The sequence below is a fragment of the Coregonus clupeaformis genome, chromosome 8 (assembly GCF_020615455.1).
Source record: "Coregonus clupeaformis isolate EN_2021a chromosome 8, ASM2061545v1, whole genome shotgun sequence".
NCBI lineage: Eukaryota > Metazoa > Chordata > Actinopteri > Salmoniformes > Salmonidae > Coregonus > Coregonus clupeaformis.
The window spans coordinates 25,600,961-25,624,847 of NC_059199.1; the positions used below are offsets into that span (position 1 = coordinate 25,600,961).

At 46.9% G+C, this 23,887-nt stretch overlaps 1 protein-coding gene and 1 pseudogene across 1 annotated transcript; both read right to left on the reverse strand.

Annotated features, from left to right (window-relative positions):
* Positions 1–208: 208 nt before the first annotated feature.
* LOC121572771 (tetranectin) lies at positions 209–2,385 on the reverse strand. The gene is made up of 3 exons (XM_041884802.2): positions 1,597–2,385; positions 1,167–1,265; positions 209–1,074 (listed from the first exon to the last, which is right to left on the reverse strand). The coding sequence occupies exons 1-3, from the start codon at positions 1,691–1,693 to the stop codon at positions 677–679; spliced, it is 594 nt and encodes a 197-aa protein (XP_041740736.1). The 5' UTR covers positions 1,694–2,385; the 3' UTR covers positions 209–676.
* A 264-nt stretch (positions 2,386–2,649) lies between these two features.
* On the reverse strand, positions 2,650–23,257 carry LOC121572479 (annotated as a pseudogene).
* Positions 23,258–23,887: the final 630 nt, after the last annotated feature.

Consider the following 23,887-nt stretch of genomic DNA (forward strand, 5'->3'; position numbering starts at 1 on the left):
TTTGTATCATCTCCTCTGAAGGTTGAAAAATGTTTACTGTATATCAGAATCACATTTCCCGCTACAATATTAAGATTTGATACATATTCAATGAACGTGTATTCCTAAGACGTTTTCTTTGTTCAGTAATGTGTAGTTGTTGGGTTTTCATTGTCTTTACATTTTCTTAGACAAACAACCATTATAATTTCATAACTTTATTGAGATTCATATTTGTTCAGTTAATATCAGGCTAGACATTTTGTGATAAAACAAACAAGTATTCAAAGGCTAGCTCTCTGAAATAATTGTTGTAAATTAGATAGGAAAGCATCAGATTAACTACCATAGCTCTAGATGGTAACGTAAGGATCTCATACTTGTACAAAATGATGTGCAAATTCACATGAAAATGTGTTATTGTCATTGGGACGTTTCGCTGGACACCGATTAATCATAGTCCTAGATAATCCTTAATCTGTGTCCACGAAACCACCATGTTATACAAAGAATTCTCCAACATTTTTGTCTGGGTATCAGCTCTAGAAAAGTGTCAGTAACTTGTTCCAAAAGGTCAAAAATATACATTTTCAGGGGTTGAATTTAAAACCAAAGCGTACATTGTAGAAAAGAATGCATGGTAGCGAACATAAAATATAATTAAAGCATGGGAAATGCAGCTAACAAATGGCATGCCTCAGACTATGTTGAACTCGCAGACAGAGGCCTTCTCCTCACGACAGTTCTTGTCCAACCATTTCCCACCAGTGGCCTCTGAGAGGATGGCACAGTTCTTGGAACGATCTGTCTTTGGGGATCTGGATTCAGAATCCCAGTTCTTGTAGAGGATGCTGTTGCCCGCCTGGTCCATCCAGTTGCCCTCAGTCACCATGTCGCTGATGCCCAGCCAGATCTGCTCGTCTGGGCCGATGCTCAGGTGGATGTAGTCGCTGAGTTGGTCGTTCTGGTCCTTGGACAAGGGGGTACTGAGTACACCTCCCAGGGCAATGCAGTCGTCAAAGGCTGTGTGGTAGCTTTTCTTCAGAGGCTCAGCCAGGAAACACTTGCCATGAACCTTGACACCTTTCAAACAAACTGAGGAGCCAAGAGAAAATTGTAGTGTCAGAGTGCCTTTAGAAGTGTTCGAACAGAAACAGATACTGTTATTTATGTCCAAAGAATCTTACCTGACTGCAAAGCCTGTTGCTCCTTCATAATATTTAGATCCTGAACAATGTCATTGATCTGCTTCTGCAGCTTCTCTATGGCTGCATCTTTGCCTTCATCTGGAGCACCACAGAACAGAAACGGGGGGAAAACAGGATGGACTCAATTAAAGATTACAGAAAGTTTGAGCACTAGGCTCCTGCTCCAGTAAGATGGCAATGCCAGATGTGTTGCTTTAAATTATTGATGTGTATTGCAGGCAATGTTCTGGCAAGACTCATAAAATCACATTTGACTCAAAATACAGTTAATCCTCTGAACAATGAGAGCTGTTTGTAACAAAAATGTAATTTCTCTCAGATTCAAAATGATTGATTAAAAGCAATTTCAACATTGGGCGTAAATAATATATTCTGACCATTATAGAGAGTGAGGCAACCCACCACCTACCTTTTTTAACTGTTTTCTTCATAGGGAAAGCCTGCTGGAATGAGCAATTCACCAGGAGGAGTATTCCAAAAACCAAACAGGTTCTTCTGAACTCCATGGTTAGATCTGTTGTTGAATGACTGCTTCAATGTGGAGCCTGGCAATTTATCTCCTCTCTCTCTTCCACAAAAGGAAAAAACGGTGTAATCGAAAACTGCTGCCTGGAGCTGGAGCTGTCCAACCTCAGAACCTTATACTCTCCCAGTCCCAGACATCGCATGCACTGTGACATCCTTGTCTGATGTCTGGACTTCCCAGTGGTCCCACCCTGTACTTTAAAAGAGAACAATAGGGTGTAGTGTTTCTAATTTGAGTGAAGTAGTAAACAGACGTGTTTCTTTGGACCTGTCTCCTCTCTGGCAGAGTGGAGCATATGCCCCAGGCCAGGTTCTTAGGCAGTGGAAATGGTCCTGTCTCACATCTGCTCTTTCGGTTGTGCACTTTATGCTCCTCTGTTGACACTGACACGTGGCAAGAACAATAGGACACAGCGGCTACTGCCATCAGAGTATCTACTCAATTACAGAAAGGATATTCATAGATATTAAGTTTTAGAGATATACAGTATAAGTACTCTTTGGTATTAACTTCACTTAATGCTGAACCTTGGTGAAATCCTGGCCAACCTGGAAGACAAAAGCAAGAGGCTTAGTTTTTATTGGAGCCATTTGAATAGCAAGAACACACTGCTCAAGTTACACATTTTTGAATTTGGTCATTTTTTGTAACTTCAATAGTGGTAAAAACATGTTTGCCACCTGCCACCTCCACCTTAGTTCAGCATTCAAGTAAACACCATTAACCTTTCATCAAAATACTCATACACGTAATTTCTATTGGTGATTCAGAATTTCCCTGCTTTGAAGTGTAAGGAAGACAGACACATTTAACACTGTTGCATAAACCTAAATGAAGAAATATAAATGTCATACTTCTACAACAGACAAGGAAAAACAGACTGTACAAATAAAAAAAGCTATATTAGAAAAGTAAACATTGACAAAAACAGTGTTGCTAACCAAGAAGGCCCACTTTCTGTCTCTTCTTTCCCAGACTCTCCTCCTTCTGCAGAAGCTCCATGACGGGGGCGTGGAGGGCTTTCCCTACCCATTTCCCTGTCTATCGAGATATACAACAGAGCATCAAAATATGTGTGTGTGTGTGTGTATCTATACTTGTGGGGACCAGAAGTCCCCACAAAAATAGCTAACAAACTCAAATTTGACCAACTGGGGACATTTTGTTGGTCCCCACAAGGTCAAATGCTACTTCTAGGGGATTTAGGGTTAAGGGTAGAATTAGTGTTAGGGTTAGAATTAGGTTTAGAGTTAGGAGCTAGGGTTAGTTTTAGGGTTAGGATTAGGTTTTTGGGTTAAGGTTAAGGTACGTGTTAGGGTTAGGGGTAGGGAAAATAAGATTTTGAATGGGACTGATTTGTTTGTCCCCACAAGGTTAGTTGTACAAGACTGTGTGTGTGTGTGTGTGTGTGTGTGTGTGTGGCATTCTCCAGTATACAGCACCTGGATACACATACATTGCAATGCAATGCATTTACATAAACAAAATAAACTGTACATTCTCACACCCTTCATGAATTTCCTCTGCACAAAATTCCCCCAAAGGGTGTAATTGTGTAAACAACTTTGTGATATGCTGATAAGGTTAAACTTTGATACAACTGAACATTTAACGCTAATACATTTGTTGGGGTGAGAGAAGACAGATGGTATGAAGAGGAGTGCAGGCGTCCCATCTCACCTCTGTCATCTCAAAGATGCTCTCTATGTCCAGGCTGCCTCCTCCCACCTTCCTGACGCAGGTGACCGTCCCCTTGTGTGTGACAGAGATGATCAGGCTGGCCACTGAACACGCCTTCTCCTGCAGTGTGGCGTCCACCTGGGGTGAGACAAGGACAAACATATAAATAACTTCAATGTGGACAAAATCATCCAGCTTACTATCCTTTGTCTAAAATAAACTAATTTACTCAAGTAAAATATCTGATTTGTTAAGCTAATAATACCATCACAGCAGGTGTTGCCAAGCCAATGACATTTCATTTCAGTCATTTAGCAGACGCTCTTATCCAGAGCGACTTACAGTTAGTGAGTGCATACATTTTTTTTTCATACATAATGACCGAACCCACCTTGCACAAGGTCACGATGCAGGGAATGTTCTCCACATTGAGTCGCATTGGGTCATCTGACAGCTCTATCTCCTTCCCTTCTTCCTCATCCTCAGAGATGTGCACTTTAGACATTCTGTTGGGAGAGAGAGAAGGTGAAGAGATTGTTTGACTGACTCAGGAGTGGATGGTCTATTGTTTGAGTTCTGCAGGATAGAGTTTATGAAATCACAGCATCCGTTTTCCCCTGAATAAATTTGCCAGCAACCAGGATGCTGGCTAATCTATTCAATGAAATGTAATTAGCAAAGTGGTAACTGAAGCTTAGCACCTTACTTTGTATTGAATACTTTAATGGCAACAGAGATGGCATCAAACACATTTCCATCACATTGCAAGAGCTGAGAAACAAAACAAAAAGTAATGATGTCACATACACTATATATACAGAAGTATATGGACACCCCTTCAAATTAGTGGATTCGCTATTTCAGCCACACCCATTGCTGACAGGTGTATAAAATCGAGCACACAGCCATGCAATCTCAATAGACAAACATTGGCAGTAGAATGGCCTTACTTAAGAACTCAGTGACTTTCAACGTGGCACTGTCATAGGATGCCACCTTTCCAACAAGTCAGTTCGTCACATTTCTGCCCTGCTAAAGCTGCCCCGGTCAACTGTAAGTGCTGTTATTGTGAAGTGGAAACGTCTAGGAGCAACAATGGCTCAGCAGCGAAGTGGTGGGCCACACAGAACAGGACCGCTGAATGCTGAAGCAAGTAAAAATCGTCTGTCCTCGATTGCAACACTCACTGCCGAGTTCCAAACTGCCTCTGGAAGCAACGTCAGCACAATAACTGTTCGTCGGGAGCTTCATGAAATGGATTTCCATGGCCGAGCAGCCGCACACATGCCTAAGATCACACACATGCCTAAGATCACCATGCGCAATGCCAAGCGTCAGCTGGAGTGGTGTAAAGCTCGCCGCTATTGGACTCTGGAGCAGTGGAAACGCATTCTCTGGAGTGATGAATCACGCTTCACCATCTGGCAGTCCGATGGACGAATCTGGGTTTGGCGGATGCCAGGAGAACACTACCTGCCCGAATGCATAGTGCCAACTGTAACGTTTGGTGGAGGAGGAATAATGGTCTGGGGCTGTTTTTCATGATTTGGACTAGGCCCCTTAGTTTCAGTGAAGGGAAATCTTAATGCTACAGCATACAATGACATTCTAGGCGATTCTGTGCTTCCAACTTTTTGGCAACAGTTTGGGGAAGGCGCTTTCCTGTTTCAGCATGACAATGCCCCCGTGCACAAAGCGAGGTCCATACAGAAATGGTTTGTTGATATCGATGTGGAAGAACAGAGTCCTGACCTCAACCCCATCGAACACCTTTGGGATGAATTGGAACGCAGACTGCGAGTCAGGCCTAATCACCCAATATCAGTGCCCGACCTCACTAATGCTCTTGTGGCTGAATGGAAGTCCCCGCAGCAATGTTCCAACGTCTAGCGGAAAGCCTTCCCAGAAGAGTGGAGGCTATTATAGCAGCAAAGGGGGGACCAACTCCATATTAATGCCCGTGATTTTGGAATGAGATGTTCGACGATCATGTACTTTTGGTCATGTAGTGTATATTGCAGCAAGCACAATATTACAGAACTTAATTTGGCCAAAGAAAATGTCTCAACAGAATGAAACAAAACACTTGTTGCATATTTAAAGAACTGGTTTAAACCTTCACAAAAGTTTTGAACAGGCTAGGCCTATATTGCAGCAATTACCAACAAAGGAGAGTTACCATCGTAGGCCTACCCAACAAATGACAACAATAGGCAAATTATATTTAACAGGCCTACTTTTAACTTATCTTAAACTAAATACGGTGCACAAAATGAAAAATGAGGGCCCCCCCGAGTGGTGCAGCGGTCTAAGGCACTGCATCGCAGTGCTAGCTGCGTTACTACAGATCCTGGTTTGATACCGGGCCGTGTCGCAGCCGGCCGCGACCGGGAGACCCATGAGGCGATGCACAATTGGCCCAGCGTCGTCCGGGTTAGGGGAGGGTTTGGCTGGCCGGGTTGTCCTTGTCCCATCGCGCTCTAGCGACTCCTGTGGCGGGCTGGGCGCATGCATGCTGACACGGTCGCCAGGTGTACGGCGTTTCCTCCGACACATTGGTGCGGCTGGCTTCCGGGTTAAGCGTGCATTGTGTGAAGAAGCAGTGCGGCTTGGCAGGGTTGTGTTTCAGAGGACGCACGGCTCTCGATCTTCGCCTCTCCCGAGTCCGTATGGGAGTTGCAGCGATGGGACAAGATTGTAACTACCAATTGGATATGACGAACTTGGGGAGAAAAAAGGGTAAAAAATAATAATAACATAAAAATAAACACATTTAAAAATGAGAGTTTGAACTTAATTTAGCCCACACGTCTCAACAAAATGACAAAACACTGCATATTTAAAGAACTGGTCGACCAACAGCCTAACTACCAAACAATCAACCAGTCGACTAATTGGGGTCAGCCCTAACTGATATACAATAATACTAATAAAAATAAACAAATTGGAATAAATGGCATCATTCCTGAATAGCGAGCTGCACACAGTCCATTTGGCCGTGCCAACGTTCTTCTCATCTTTGTCCACTACAATTTTAAAACTTGTCCCCACGGAGGACATTCCCCTTGTCGGCTTCTTTTCACACGTTCTCCTGTAACTTTCATTTTACTTCAGTGAAAAAGGCGTATACAGTGAGGGAAAAAAGTATTTGATCCCCTGCTGATTTTGTACGTTTGCCCACTGACAAATAAATGTTCAGTCTATAATTTTAATGGTAGGTTTATTTGAACAGTGAGAGACAGAATAACAACAAACAAATCCAGAAAAACCCATGTCAAAAATGTTATAAATTGATTAGCATTTTAATGAGGGAAATAAGTATTTGACCCCCTCTCAATCAGAAATATTTTCTGGATCCCAGGTGTCTTTTATACAGGTAACGAGCTGAGATTAGGAGCACACTCTTAAAGGGAGTGCACCTAATCTCAGCTTGTTACCTGTATAAAAGACACCTGTCCACAGAAGCAATCAATCAATCAGATTCCAAACTCTCCACCATGGCCAAGACCAAAGAGCTCTCTGAGGATGCCAGGGACAAGATTGTAGACCTACACAAGGCTGGAATGGGCTACAAGACCGTCGCCAAGCAGCTTGGTGAGAAGGTGACAACAGTTGGTGCGATTATTCACAAATGAAAGAAACACAAAAGAACTGTCAATCTCCCTCGGCCTGGGGCTCCATGCAAGATCTCACCTTGTGGAGTTGCAATAATCATGAGAACGATGAGGAATCAGCCCAGCATGACAATGACCCAAAACACACGGCCAAGGCAACAAAGGAGTGGCTCAAGAAGAAGCACATTAAGGTCCTGGAGTGGCCTAGCCAGTCTCCAGACCTTAATCTCATAGAAAATCTGTGGAGGGAGCTGAAGGTTCGAGTTGCCAAATGTCAGCCTCGAAACCTTAATGACTTGGAGAAGATCTGCAAAGAGGAGTGGAACAAAATCCCTCCTGAGATGTGTGCAAACTTGGTGGCCAACTACAAGAAACGTCTGACCTCTGTGATTGCCAACAAGGGTTTTGCCACCAAGTACTAAGTCATGTTTTGCAGAGGGGTCAAATACTTATTTCCCTCATTAAAATGCAAATCAATTTATAACATTTTTGACATGTGTTTTTCTGGATTTTTTTGTTGTTATACTGTCTCTCACTGTTCAAATAAACCTACCATTAAAATTATAGACTGATCATGTCTTTGTCAGTGGGCAAACATAGAAAATCAGCAGGGGATCATATAGTTTTTTCCCTCACTGTATCTTCACAATCAACAGTAGCCTAGGCCAAGGTTCCTTTTACTCGCTCTCTCCTCAGCAGCAGGCGTACGTGAGGTGAGCAGCTGGAACCAGTTTCAGCTAAACGTTTTATTGAGTTGCAATTGGCTGACACAGATAACGAGTTCACGCAGTTCTCATCACCTTACACATTAAATTAACAGAGGATGGATCCAGTCGGTAAATCAATTTGAATTGCACATGCCCGAGACCCGTGGCAATTATACTGAACAAAAAAAATATAAATGCACCATGCAACAATTTCAAAGATTTTACTGAGTTACAGTTCATATAAGGAAATCAGTTAATTTAAATAAATAAATTAGGCCCTAATCTATGGATTTCACATGACTGGGAATACAGATATGCATCTGTTGGTCACAGATTCCTTAAATTAAAAGGTAGGGGCGTGGATCAGAAAACCAATCAGTATCTGGTGTGACCACTGTGTACCTCATGCAGCACGACATATCTCCTTCGCATAGAGTTGATCAGGCTGTTGATTGTGGCCTGTGGAATGTTGTCCCATGCCTCTTCAATGGCTGTGCGAAGTTGCTGGATATTGGCGGGAACTGGAACGCGCTGTCGTACACGTCGATCCAGAGCATCCCAAACATGCTCAATGGGTGACATGTCTGGTGAGTATGCAGGCCATGGAAGAACGGGGACATTTTTATCTTCCAGGAATTGTGATATGGGGCCGTGAATTATCATGCTGAAACATGAGGTGATAGCGGCGGATGAATGGCACGACAAAGGGCCTCAGGATCTCATCACAGTATCTCTGTGCATTCAAATTAACATTGATAAAATGCAATTGTGTTCGTTGTCTGTAGCTTATGCCTGCCCATACCATAACCCCACCGCCACCATGGGGCAATCTGTTCACAACGTTGACATCAGCAGACCGCTCACCCACACGACGACACACGTCTGGGGTTGTGAGGCCGGTTGGACGTACTGCCAAATTCTCTAAAACAACGTCGGAGCCGGCTTATGGTAGAGAAATGAACATTTAATTATCTGGCAACAGCTTTGGTGGACATTCTAGCAGTCCAGCACGCCAATTGCACGCTCCCTCAAAACTTGAGACATCTGTGGCCTTTTATTGTCCCCAGCACAAAGTGCACCTGTGTAATGATAATGCTGTTTAATCATCTTCTTGATATGCCACACATGTCAGATGGATGGATCATCTTGGCAAAGGAAAAATGCTCACTAACAGGATGTAAACAACTTTGTGCACAAAATGTTAGAGAAATAAGCTTTTTGGGCATATGGAAAATGTTGGGGATATTTTATTTCAGCTCATGAAACATGGGACCAACACTTTACATGTTGCGTTTATATTTTTGTTCAGTGTACAGTACCAGTCAAAGGTTTGGACACACCTACTCATTCCAGGGTTTTTCTTTATTTTTACTATTTTCTACATTGTAGAATAATAGTGAAGACATCAAAACTATGAAATAACACATATGGAATCATGTACAGTCGTGGTCAAAAGTTTTGAGAATGACACAAGTATTGGTCTTCACAAAGTTCGCTGCTTCAGTGTTATGAGATATTTTTGTCAGATGTTACTATGGTATACTGAAGTATAATTACAAGCATTCCATAAGTGTCAAAGGCTTTTATTGACAATTACATTGAGTTTATGCAAAGTCAATATTTGCAGTGTTGACCCTTCTTGTTCAAGACCTCTGCAATCCGCCCTGGCATGTTATCAATTAACTTCTGGACCACATCCTGACTGATGGCAGCCCATTCTTGCATAATCAATGCTTGGAGTGTCAGAATTTGTGGGTTTTTGTTTGTCCACCCGCCTCTTGAGGATCGACCACAAGTTTTCAATGGGATTAAGGTCTGGGGAGTTTCCTGGCCATGGACCCAAAATGTCAATGTTTTGTTCCCCGAGCCACTTAGTTATCACTTTTGCCTTATGGCAAGGTGCTCCATCATGCTGGAAAAGGCATTGTTCGTCACCAAACTGTTCTTGAATGGTTGGGAGAAGTTGCTCTCTGAGGATGTGTTGGTACCATTCTTTATTCATGGCTGTGTTCTTAGGCAGAAATGTGAGTGAGCCCACTCCCTTGGCTGAGAAGCAACCCTACACATGAATGGTCTCAGGATGCTTTACTGTTGGCATGACACAGGACTGATGGTAGCGCTCACCTTGTCTTCTCCGGACAAGGTGTTTTCCGGATGCCCCAAACAATCGGAAAGGGGATTCATCAGAGAAAATGACTTTACCCCAGTCCTCATCAGTCCAATCCCTGTACCTTTTGCAGAATATCAGTCTGTCCCTGATGTTTTTCCTGGAGAGAAGTGGCTTCTTTGCTGCCCTTCTTGACACCAGGCCATCCTCCAAAAGTCTTCGCCTCACTGTGCGTGCAGATGCACTCACATCTGCCTGCTGCCATTCCTGAGCAAGCTTTGCACAGGTGGAGCCCCGATCCCGCAGCTGAATCAACTTTAGAAGACAGTCCTGGCGCTTGCTGGACTTTCTTGGGCGCCCTGACGCCTTTTTCACAACAATTGAACCTCTCTCCTTGAAGTTCTTGATGATCCGATAAATGGTTGATTTAGGTGCAATCTTACTAGCAGCAATATCCTTGCCTGTGAAGCCCTTTTTGCGCAAAGCAATGATGACGGCACGTGTTTCCTTGCAGGTAACCATGGTTAACGGAGGAATAACAATGATTTCAAGCACCACCCTCCTTTTAAAGCTTCCAGTCTGTTATTCTAACTCAATCAGCATGACAGAGTGATCTCCAGCCTTGTCCTTGTCAACACTCTCACCTGTGTTAACGAGAGAATCACTGACATGATGGCAGCTGGTCCTTTTGTGGCAGGGCTGAAATGCAGTGGAAATGTTTTTGGGGATTAAGTTCATTTTCATGGCAAAGAGGGACTTTGCAATTCATCTGATCACACTTCATGACATTCTGGAGTATATGCAAATTGACATCATCAAAACTGAGGCAGCAGACTTTGTGAAAATTTGTATTTGTGTCATTCTCAAAACTTTTGACCACGACTGTAGTAACCAAAAAAGTGTTAAACAAATCAAAATATATTTTATATTTGAGATTCTTCAAATAGCCACCCTTTGCCTTGATGACAGCTTTGCACACTCTTGGCATTCTCTCAACCAGCTTCATGAGGTAGTCACCTGGAATGCATTTCAATTAACAGGTGTGCCTTGTTAAAAGTTAATTTGTGGAATTTATTTCCTTCTTAATGTGTTTGAGCCAATCAGTTGTCTTGTGACAAGGTAGGCGGGGTATACAGAAGATAGCCCTATTTGGTAAAAGACCAAGTCCATATTATGGCAAGAACAGCTCAAATAAGCAAAGAGAAACGACAGTCCATCATTACTTTAAGACATGAAGGTCAGTCAATACGGAACATTTCAAGAACCATCAAGCGCTATGATGAAACTGGCTCTCATGAGGACCACCACAGGAATGGAAGACCCAGAGTTACCTCTGCTGCAGAGGATAAGTTCATTAGAGTTACCAGCCTCAGAAATTGCAGCCCAAATAAATGCTTCACAGAGTTCAAGTAACAGACACATCTCAACACAGCCTTCATGGTCGATTGCTGCAAAGAAACCACTACTAAAGGACACCAATAAGAAAAAGAGACCTGCTTGGGCCAAGAAACACAAGCAATGGACATTAGACTGGTGGAAATTTGTCCTTTGGTCTGGAGTCCAAATTGGAGATTTTGGGTTCCAACCGCCGTGTCTTTGTGGTGTGGGGGTGCTTTGCTGGTGACACTGTCAGTGATTTATTTAGAATTCAAGGCACACTTAACCAGCATGGCTACCACAGCATTCTACAGCGATACGCCATCCCATCTGGTTTGGGCTTAGTGGGACTATCATTTGTTTTTCAACAGGCAATGACCCAACACACCTCCTGGCTGTAAGGGCTATTTTACCAAGAAGGAGAGTGTTGGAGTGCTGCATCAGATGACCTGGCCTCCACAATCCACTGACCTCAACCCAACTGAGATGGTTTGGGATGATTTGGACTGCAGAGTGAAGGAAAAGCAGCCAACAAGTGGTCAGCATATGTGGGAACTCCTTCAAGACTGTTGGAAAATCATTCCGGGTGAAGCTGGTTGAGAGAATGCCAAGAGTGTCCAAAGCTGTCATCAAGGCAAAGGGTGGCTATTTGAAGAATCTCAAATATAAAATATATTTTGATTTGTTTAATACTTTTTGTTTACTACATGATTCCATATGTGTTATTTCATAGTTCTGATGTTACATTTTACATTTTAGTCATTTAGCAGACGCTCTTATCCAGAGCGACGTACAGTGAGTGAGTGCATACATTTTCATACTGGCCCCCCGTGGGAAACGAACCCACAACCCTGGCGTTGCAAGCGCCATGCTCTACCAACTGAGCTACAATGTAAAAAAATAATAATAATCAAGAAAAACCCTTGAATGAGTAGGTGTGTCCAAACTTTTGACTGGTATTGTATATCAGACCCGACCCAGATCCGAGACAAAAGTCTGAATTTAGGACAGGTCCCGGGTCGGATCTCGGAATTTCAGGTCTGTTGGACCGTGAAGACCTACAGTGAGGGAAAAAAGTATTTGATCCCCTGCTGATTTTGTACATTTGCCCACTGACAAAGAAATGATCAGTCTATAATTGTAATGGTAGGTTTATTTGAACAGTGAGAGACAGAATAACAACAACAAAAATCCAGAAAAACGCATGTCAAAAATGTTATAAATTGATTTGCATTTTAATGAGGGAAATAAGTATTTGGCCCCCTCTCAATCAGAAAGATTTCTGGCTCCCAGGTGTCTTTTATACAGGTAACGAGCTGAGATTAGGAGCACACTCTTAAAGGGAGTGCTCCTAATCTCAGCTTGTTACCTGTATAAAAGACACCTGTCCACAGAAGCAATCAATCAATCAGATTCCAAACTCTCCACCATGGCCAAGACCAAAGAGTTCTCCAAGGATGTCAGGGACAAGATTGTAGACCTACACAAGGCTGGAATGGGCTACAAGACCATCGCCAAGCAGCTTGGTGAGAAGGTGAAAACAGTTGGTACGATTATTCGCAAATGGAAGAAACACAAAAGAACTGTCAATCTCCCTCAGCCTGGGGCTCCATGCAAGATCTCACCTCATGGAGCTGCAATGATCATGAGAACGGTGAAGAATCAGCCCAGAACTACACGGGAGGATCTTGTCAATGATCTCAAGGCAGCTGGGTCCATAGTCACCAAGAAAACAATTGGTAACACACTACGCCGTGAAGGACTGAAATCCTGCAGCGCCCGCAAGGTCCCCCTGCTCAAGAAAGCACATATACAGGCCCGTCTGAAGTTTGCCAATGAACATCTGAATGATTCAGAGGAGAACTGGGTGAAAGTGTTGTGGTCAGATGAGACCAAAATCGAGCTCTTTGGCATCAACTCAACTCGCCGTGTTTGGAGGAGGAGGAATGCTGCCTATGACCCCAAGAACACCATCCCCACCGTCAAACATGGAGGTGGAAACATTCTGCTTTGGGGGTGTTTTTTCTGCTAAGGGGACAGGACAACTTCACTGCATCAAAGGGACGATGGACGGGGCCATGTACCGTCAAATCTTGGGTGAGAACCTCCTTCCCTCAGCCAGGGCATTGAAAATGGGTCGTGGATGGGTATTCCAGCATGACAATGACCCAAAACACACGGCCAAGGCAACAAAGGAGTGGCTCAAGAAGGAGCACATTTAGGTCCTGGAGTGGCCTAGCCAGTCTCCAGACCTTAATCCCATAGAAAATCTGTGGAGGGAGCTTAAGGTTCGAGTTGCCAAACGTCAGCCTCGAAACCTTAATGACTTGGAGAAGATCTGCAAAGAGGAGTGAAACAAAATCCCTCCTGAGATGTGTGCAAACCTGGTGGCCAACTACAAGAAACGTCTGACCTCTGTGATTGCCAACAAGGGTTTTGCCACCAAGTACTAAGTCATCTTTTACAGAGGGGTCAAATACTTATTTCCCTCATTAAAATCAAATCAATTTATAACATTTTTTACATGCGTTTTTCTGGATTTTTTTGTTGTTATTCTGTCTCTCACTGTTCAAATAAACCTACCATTAAAATTATAGACTGATCATGTCTTTGTCAGTGGGCAAACCTACAAAATCAGCAGGGGATCAAATACTTTTTTCCTTCACTGTATACCTGGAAAAGAGTGACCTTTGCCTAGCCAATCATAATGTCAAACCACAGCAGATACTGTGGCAGCATACAGAAGGATATTGTCACGAACAGAAGAGGACCCAAGAGCGCAAGTTCAAATTCAGAGTTCTTTATTCAAGGTTACAGGCGGGAAGAGGAGTCCCAGGGGTGTCAGGGGTCTTTCAGGGTCCTCCTGTGGGTACCTGTGCTCCGGGGGTCACCAAATGTCCGGGGGTGTCCAGTCCAAGTGCTTAGTGTGTGTGTTCCCCAGTGATGGAGCGGCGTATCGGGGCTGAGGGTGGTGAAACGTCTGGGCACGCTCATCTGGTGGTCGGAGACCGGAGGGGCTGAAGATCGGAGAGTAGTCGAGGTCCAGAAGGCAGGTTGGGATAGACGGGCAGTAGAACAAGGAGGCAGTCAAGAAAGGATCGGTATCACAAACAGGAGTCAGAGCGCAGACAGGCAGGTTACTGGTCCGGGGTTTGAAGACGATCTGACAGGGCTTGGCTGAAAACCAGGGCTTGATATACTGGGAGAGGTAGTGGGGAAATGCAGTTCAGCTGGCAGAGTAATTAGAACAGAGTGAGGCAAGGTGAGGATGGTGAGTGGGAAATGCAGTGCAGCTGGCCAGGTAACAAGAGCAGAGCAGGGCAGGTGGAGCTAGTTAGGCTGAGTAGAGAGAGGGAGGTGAGCAGAGTGGAAGATAATTGAATGCAATTAATGTTGCTACCAGGGAGAGAGAGTGCTCATGACAGGACCCCCTCCAAGGGACGGCCCCAGAAGTCCCAAGAACAACATCATGCCGGGAGGGTGGAGGGGAGCAGGCGGCGGGTCAGAACTCCTCCGAGCGGTCCGAGTGAATCTCCTCATCCTCAGAAGGAGCTGGAGGGTCACTGGTCGGGAGACAGGACAGGCACTGAGACAGGAGCAGGGCGGGCCGGACGGCTAGGAACCCCTCTTGGACGGCCCCCTACGGATTGCAGGCTGATCAGGATGTAGTCGGTGGAAGTCAGTGATAAGGGTCCGGTCCACTATCCTCCTGGCCGGATCCAGGTCCTCTCCTCTGGACCATATCCCTCCCAATCAACGAGGTACTGGAGACCCCTACCCCTTCGCCTAGAGCGGAGCAGCCGCCGACGGTGAAGACAGGACCGCCATCTACGAGGCGAGGAGGTGGCGCCGGAGCTGCAGGGACCAGGGGACTTTCATGGACCGGCTTGACCTTGGAGACGTGGAAGGTGGGGTGGACCCGCATGGAAGCGGGCAACTGAAGCCGGACCGCCGTTGGACTGATGACTTTCTGCACAGGAAAAGGACCAATGAAGCGAGGGGCCAGCTTCGATACAACCCGCAGCGGCAGATCCCGGCAGACAGCCAGACCTTCTGACCAACCCGGTAAGTAGGTGCTGGGGTCCTCCGTCGGGTTGGCACCGACGGCGCAGCTGGTTCCAGACTTCAGAGCACAGTGCGAGCCTGGGCCCAGTGCGAGGCGGCAGCGGCGGGCATACGCAAGAGCAGACGGACAGGTGGCATCCGCCTCTGGCTGGCAAACAGTGGAGGTTGATACCCGTAGACACACTGAAAGGGGGAGAGCCCGGTGGAGGAACTGGTGAGTGAATTATGGGCATATTCCACCCAGAGCAGGTGTTGAGCCCAGGCCCGGGGATTTTGGGAAGCCACACACCTCAGTGCCTTCTCCAGCTCCTGGTTCATGCGTTCAGTCTGGCCGCTTGACTGCGGGTGGAATCCAGACGTATAGGCTGTGCGGTGGCCCCAAGGAGATGACAGAACTCCTTCCAAAAGGTTGCTGAGAATTGCGGGCCCCGGTCTGACACTATATCCTGGGGTAGGCCATGGATACGAAACACATGTTCCAGGACCACCTGGGAGGTCTCTTTAGCAGAGGGTAGTTTGGGAAGGGGCACGAAGTAGGGTCATCTTACTAAAGCGGTCAACAATGGTAAGGATGACTGTGTGTCCGTCAGAGGGCGGAAGGCCGTAACAAAGTCCAGTGAAACGTGGGACCAGGGCCTCTTGGGTATGAGTAGGGGTTGCAGCAACCCAGCAGGAGGCTGGTTGGGAGTCTTGTTTCGTTACAAGTGGGACAAGCTCGGATGAATTCCTCGGACATCCCGTCTCATCCCCCGCCACCAGAACCCGCTGGCGGACCAGATGAAGGGTGCGAGTGATGCCGGGATGACAGGCCAGACGGGATTCGTGCCCCACTGAATCACAGGTGACCTGAGATTTGCTGGAACAAACAGACGGTTGGGGGCGCTGGTGCTTGGACCTGGCTGGTCCCAAGAGCCTCCATGACCTGCTTCTCGATCTCCCAGGTGAGGGCCGCTACGACCAAGTGGCTGGGAAGAATGGGAGCTGTCATGGCGGTGGTCTCGTCCTTCTGAAACATCCGGGAAAGAGCATCAGGTTTGATGTTGCGAGATCCCGGGCGGTGGAGAGCGTGAAATTGAAGCGCCAGTAAAGAACAGAGACCACCGCTGTTGACGGGAGTTCAGCCTCCTGGCTGTTTGGATAACTCCAGGTTCTTGTGGTCTGTCCACACTACGAATGGTTCCTTTGACCCCTCTAACCAGTGCCGCCATTCTTCAAGGGCGAGCTTGACAGCCAACAGCTCGCGGTTCCCAATGTCGTAGTTGCATTCGGCAGGGGTTAGCCGACGGGAGTAGAAGGCACAGGGGTGCATCTTGCCATCCTCAGCTGCTCTTTGAGAAAGCACTGCACCCACTCCCACGTCCGAAGCATCTACCTCCACCACAAACTGCCTTGCTGCATCTGGCATCTGGAGGATGGGAGCAGAAGTGAAACATGTCTTGAGGATATTGAAGGCCTTATCAGCAGCTGATGTCCATTGGTACGGTTGTTTAGTGCTGGTTAGCGCCGTGAGGGGTGCAGCCACTGTGCTATAGTTTCTGATGAATCTCCTATAAAAGTTGGCAAAGCCCAGGAACTGTTGCAACTTCTTCCGAGACTCAGGAACTGGCCAGGAAGTGACAGCCGACACCTTCGTGAGATCCATCTGAATGCTGCCCTCGGTCACCACATACCCCAGGAATGAAACGGGTCTTGGCATGGAACTCGCACTTCTCTGCCTTCACGAAAAGAGAGTTCTCCAGCAGGCGGCGCAGGACCAACCGGACGTGAGTGCGTGTGTTCTGACAGAGTCTTTGAGAATATTAAAATATCGTCAAGGTACACAAATACGAACGTATTTAGCATGTCCCTGAGGATATCATTCACTAGGGGCTTGAAAAACTGCTGGGGCATTGGTGAGGCCGAAGGGCATGACGAGATATTCATAGTGGCCGGTTGGTGTGTTGAACGCTGTCTTCCATTCGCCTCCCTCCCTCATCCGCACCAGATGGTAGGCATTGCGAAGGTCCAGCTTAGTGAATACAGTGGCTCCCTGCAGCAGTTCGAAGGCAGACGAAAGTAAGGGCAGTGGGTAGCGATTCTTAACCGTGATGTCGTTTCAGACCCCCGGTAATCTATGCATGGACGAAGAGAACCGTCCTTCTTGCCGATTAAAGAAGAATCCCGCTCCTGCGGGGGAAGACGACGGTCCAATTATCCCGGAGGCAAGAGAGTCATTAATGTAGTCCTCCATGGCCTTTCTTTCCGGGGCTGACAGTGAATACAGACGACCCTTGGGAGGTGCTGTGCCAGGCAGGAGATCAATCGCGCAGTCATAGGGTCTGTGTGGGGGTAGAGATGTCGCCTTGATTTGTTGAACACCTCTTTCAGGCTGTGGTAACAGGCCGGAACATTGGATATGTCGGAGGTAGCTGCAGATCCTTCCCGGTGAACGGGCAGGGTGGCCCCCTAAACAGGTCTGGTGACAACTCCTTCCCACTCACGGACTGTTCCTGTCTCCCAGTCGATGTGGGGTTGTGCTGACGGAGCCACGGGTATCCAAGAATGAGTGGTTGGCCAGGTGAGTGTAGGAGGTGAAACTGGATGGACTCCTGGTGGTTTCCTGACAGCAGGATTGTCACAGGGGCGGAGATATGAGTGACAGTGCCAAGATGATGCCCATCCAGGGCTCGTGCAGGAATGGGTTGTGTCAGTTGATGATGGTTCACGCCAGTTGCTGTGCAAGCTCAGGGTCCATGATGTTTGCTTCGCTCCGGAATCCACAAGGGGCGGCCAATGTATGAGTCTTGTCAGAAAGCTGAAGGCGGAGATGAAGCAGGGTCTTTCGGATGGAGGGAGACTGAAGGCTTGTTGAGCTCACCCGGATCTCCCCTACACCTGGTGAGCTGCGGCTTTTGCCGGACAAGTAGCGACACGGTGATTCTCGCCACCACAGTAGAGGCAAAGGTTGGAGCTAGACGGCGCCGACGCTCCTCGGGAGTCAGAGAGGCACGGCCAACTCCATGGGCTCAGGCTGATTGAGTTGGCTATGGGACTTGACAGGCAGGGGCTGGACAGAAGCGGTATCGACCGAGCACGGATGGCAGGTTGACTGAGACGGCCCTTCTCCCTCCTCCGGGTCTGTATACGGCGGTCAATGCGAACGGCAAGGTCAATGGCGGCATCAAGCGTTGAGGGCGGGTCATGGGAAACAAGCTCTGTCCTTGATATAGTCCGCCAGGCTATGGAGGAAGGCTTGCACCAGTGCCTCTGGGTTAAACGAGCTTTGACTGGCCAGGGTACGAAAGTCAATGGAGAAGTCTGCCACTGTCCGATTGCCCTGACGGATGGTGAGCAGAGCTTGTGACGCTCGGCTGTTGGCGAGCCTAGGTCAAAGACCTTAACATCTCCCTCCTCAAAGGCACTGAAGGAGGCACAGGCTGGGGTTTGCCGGTCGAATCCGCTGTTCCCCACAACCGAGCCTCGACCGGTGAGATGTGTGATGACATACCCCACCTTGGCTCCCTCTGTTGAGAAAGTCCTGGGCTGTAGTGCAAACTGGATTCGGCAGCTGCTCAAGAATGGTCTTACTTGCTTCTGGTTGCCATCAAAACGCTCCGGGTTCCCAATCCTTGGTTCAGGAGCGTGGGGATCTGGTGGCAGCACTGCCGGGGCCTGCAGCATTGGGACCTCCAGCGGAGGGATGAAGGAGTATCGGTGGTACAGGAACAAAAGGACCAGGGGGGTGCAGGTGGAGTAGCCGGGCTTGAGAGTAGTTGCAGGGCTTGGGCTAGCTGTTGTTGCTGCAGTTGGAACTGTTGTTGCTGCTGGTTGAATAGCTGGAGAAGGGAAGCGATGTCGCCAGCCATCCGATTTATGTCTCCCCTCAGAGCGTTCCAGTCGCTGTAGGGCAGTCCTCTCTGGCTCTTCCTCCATCGTGGTCAGGGGAGTGCGCTGGGTCCATGATGGTCAGATCGTTCTGTCACGAACAGAAGAGGACCCAAGAGCGCAAGTTCAAATTCAGAGTTCTTTATTCAAGGTTACAGGCGGGAAGAGGAGTCCCAGGGGTGTCAGGGGTCTTTCAGGGTCCTCCTGTGGGTACCTGTGCTCCGGGGTCACCAAATGTCCGGGGGTGTCCAGTCCAAGTGCTTAGTGTGTGTTCCCCAGTGATGGAGCGGCGTATCGGGCTGAGGGTGGTGAAACGTCTGGGCACGCTCATCTGGTGGTCGGAGACCGGAGGGGCTGAAGATCGGAGAGTAGTCGAGGTCCAGAAGGCAGGTTGGGATAGACGGGGCAGTAGAACAAGGAGGCAGTCAAGAAAGGATCGGTATCACAAACAGGAGTCAGAGCGCAGACAGGCAGGTTACTGGTCCGGGTTTGAAGACGATCTGACAGGGCTTGGCTGAAAACCAGGGCTTGATATACTGGGAGAGGTAGTGGGGAAATGCAGTTCAGCTGGCAGAGTAATTAGAACAGAGTGAGGCAAGGTGAGGATGGTGAGTGGGAAATGCAGTGCAGCTGGCCAGGTAACAAGAGCAGAGCAGGGCAGGTGGAGCTAGTTAGGCTGAGTAGAGAGAGGGAGGTGAGCAGAGTGGAAGATAATTGAATGCAATTAATGTTGCTACCAGGGAGAGAGAGTGCTCATGACAGATATAAGATTATAACAGTCTAATCTACTGACAGTTTGGCAAACAAGGCAACATTGATCATTATGAAGTGTTCAGGATGTTGAAATAGGAGTGTATTAGTGTAAACATTTTACATTTGAGTAATTTAGCAGATGCTACTTATCCAGAGCTACTTACAAATAGTGCACACATCTTAAGATAGCTAGGAAAGAAAACAACATATCACAATCGTAGCAAGTACATTTTCTCTCAACAAAGTACACTGCTCAAAAAAATAAAGGGAACACTTAAACAACACAATGTAACTCCAAGTCAATCACACTTCTGTGAAATCAAACTGTCCACTTAGGAAGCAACACTGATTGACAATAAATGTCACATGCTGTTGTGCAAATGGAATAGACAACAGGTGGAAATTATAGGCAATTAGCAAGACACCCCCAATAAAGGACTGGTTTTGCAGGTGGTGACCACAGACCACTTCTCAGTTCCTATGCTTCCTGGCTGATGTTTTGGTCACTTTTGAATGCTGGCGGTGCTTTCACTCTAGTGGTAGCATGAGACGGAGTCTACAACCCACACAAGTGGCTCAGGTAGTGCAGTTCATCCAGGATGGCACATCAATGCGAGCTGTGGCAAGAAGGTTTGCTGTGTCTGTCAGCGTAGTGTCCAGAGCATGGGCGCTACCAGGGGACAGGCCAGTACATCAGGAGACGTGGAGGAGGCCGTAGGAGGGCAACAACCCAGCAGCAGGACTGCTACCTCCGCCTTTGTGCAAGGAGGAGCAGGAGGAGCACTGCCAGAGCCCTGCAAAATGACCTCCAGCAGGCCACAAATGTGCATGTGTCTGCTCAAACGGTCAGAAACAGACTCCATGAGGGTGGTATGAGGGCCCGACGTCCACAGGTGGGGGTTGTGCTTACAGCCCAACACTGTGCAGGACGTTTGGCATTTGCCAAAGAACACCAAGATTGGCAAATTCGCCACTGGCGCCTTGTGCTCTTCACAGATGAAAGCAGATTCACACCGAGCACATGTGACAGACGTGACAGAGTCTGGAGACGCCGTGGAGAACGTTCTGCTGCCTGCAACATCCTCCAGCATGACCAGTTTGGCGGTGGGTCAGTCATGGTGCGGGGTGGCATTTCTTTGGGGGGCCGCACAGCCCTCCATGTGCTCGCCAGTGGTAGCCTGACTGCCATTAGGTACCGAGATGAGATCCTCAGACCCCTTGTGAGACCATATGCTGGTGTGGTTGGCCCTGGGTTCCTCCTAATGCAAGACAATGCTAGACCTCATGTGGCTGGAGTGTGTCAGCAGTTCCTGCAAGAGGAAGGCATTGATGCTATGGACTGGCCCGCCCGTTCCCCAGACCTGAATCCAATTGAGCACATCTGGGACATCATGTCTCGCTCCATCCACCAACGCCACGTTGCACCACAGACTGTCCAGGAGTTGGCGGATGCTTTAGTCCAGGTCTGGGAGGAGATCCCTCAGGAGACCATCCGCCACCTTATCAGGAGCATGCCCAGGCGTTGTAGGGAGGTCATACAGGCACGTGGAGGCCACACACACTACTGAGCCTCATTTTGACTTGTTTTAAGGACATTACATCAAAGTTGGATCAGCCTGTAGTATGGTTTTCCACTTTAATTTTGAGGGTGACTCCAAATCCAGACCTCCATGGGTTAATACATTTGATTTCCATTGATAATTTTTGCGTGATTTTGTTGTCAGCACATTCAACTATGTAAAGAAAAAAGTATTTAATAAGATTATTTCATTCATTCAGATCTAGGATGTGTTATTTTAGTGTTCCCTTTATTTTTTGGAGCATTGTATTTATGTGTGGCTGAAATAGCCGAATCCACTCATTTGAAGGGGTGTCCTCATACTTTTGTATATATCGTGTAATATAATTACCGGTAGGCCTGCTATAGGGCTACTCGCACTCAAACCATGAAAAGGTCAAACCAGAGGGCGAGATGCAAAACGTAATTTAATGTCGCAATATAATAACCTGTTTGTATTTCCCCCTTAAACAATGAGCAATGACTTGACTTATTTTTGATATTACCCTAATAAAGTTAAGAAACTTTTGTGAAGGTTTGGTGTGGTATGGCTTAGCTACTGCAGGCCTATGAAGGCAGAGCGCACCGGAGCTCCAACTGACTTCGACAGTTGAGCTTGAGGCGAAGAACAATGTTTTAGGCCTACCAGAGTTACTCTTTTAATCTAACAACATAATGCTTATCTTTAGTTTAAAAATATTCGGATAGAAAATTAACGAATTTGCCTCCTTCTGTAGGCCTACATCTGTATAACAGTAGTAGCCTATCTGACAAGGATAAAGAATGCATGTCGGGAACATGGCGCCGGCATATCTCTATCTTTCCATCCGCCTCTCTAGGGCTAGGCCTAAACTTCTCTTCCTTTATATTCCTTTTTTTTAAATCAATATCATACAGTAGACGCCTAGGCCTATAGGCTTATATGCATGCATGCAATGCCCTAATGCATTTAGCGCTCAAATCTCTAACATCTGAACCCTGAGGTGGACAATTATTTTTTTAGGAAAGTAAAAACCAATAAAACAATAGGCTATAAAGTTGTTAATATGCTGCACATCGAAACACAACGTATTTTTTTTGTAATTTGTAATTTTTATTTTACCTTTATTTAACTAGGCAAGTCAGTTATGAACACATTCTTATTTATAATGACGGCCTACACCGGCCAAACCCGGACGACGCTAGGCCAATTGTGCACCGCCCTATGGGACTCCCAATCACAGCCGGTTGTGATACAGCCTGGAATTGAACCAGGGAGTCTGTAGTGACGCCTCAAGCACTGAGATGCAGTGCCTTAGACCGCTGCGCCACTCAGGAGCAGTTTAAAGGTCATGTAACTGTGGATCATTTTGCCAATATCGCTTGTTTATTGATGGCGCTGCAGCAACCCGTCTGAGGTTTCTTTCTCTCTCTCTTTCTACTCTCAGATCTGAACGGTCTCTCAGATCTGAACTGGCACAGGTCTGTTTGGGTCTATTTTTTCCACGGGCCTTTTCAAAATGTGACTTACTGTTCTCGGGTCCATTCGGATTTATGTTCTCGGGTGGAAAAGCACGGATCCATTTCGGAATGGGTCCAACTTTTTGGACCTGTGAAGACCTCTACTTTGAGGCCCCGTTGCCGTGTCAGTCACTCATCAGCACGTCCACATAGAGCACCCAGCAGTGTTCCCCAGGGCTGATGCAAAGGCATTTCAGGTCCACACTGTATCTGTTGTTGAACACTTTGTGTACAGGGTGTTGCTCAACTCCATGCCCAGCTCATCACCACCCAGATCCTCAAACTCTGGTGTGGCATTGGCAGAGCTAGGAGGGGACATGAAGAGGGTGATTCATCATAGATTACTTGTTATAACACTACCTCCAAAGTCCCTCATATTAGAATAATACTGTCCTCGACCAGAAGCAACAATGAACTCACCAATCAACAAAAAACCATGCAAAATATACACCTTTTCAGCCTCACTGACTTATACAGTAGCCATGATGCATCAACACTGAAATACCACGTGTGTTTTTCCGCTATCCACGTCATCAAAGAGCGGCAAAAAGGCATAGATACAAAAATGTATATATCAGCTTCTTATTATGTACTGGGTTAGCATTTGTAGTGCAGGAGTGTGGGGTGGAAGTCAGGAAACGTATTACAGATCATCTGGCTGTATATACGGCGGAGCTGATGGCCATACTGTTGGCCTTGCAGTGGGTGGAGGAAGTTAAGCCAGACAGAATAGTTATTTGCTCTGACTCAAGTGCAGTGTTAATGAGTCTCCAGTCCTTTAGCTCACGAAGCAGACACGACCTGCTTAATGAGGTGCTACAAACCCATGGCAGGATTAAACAGATGGATATTCAGATACGATTTACTTGGGTCCCAGCCCATGTGGGGGTGGAGGGGAACGAGGCAGTAAATGAACAGGCTAAACAAGCACTTAGTAGTGGGGATGTGG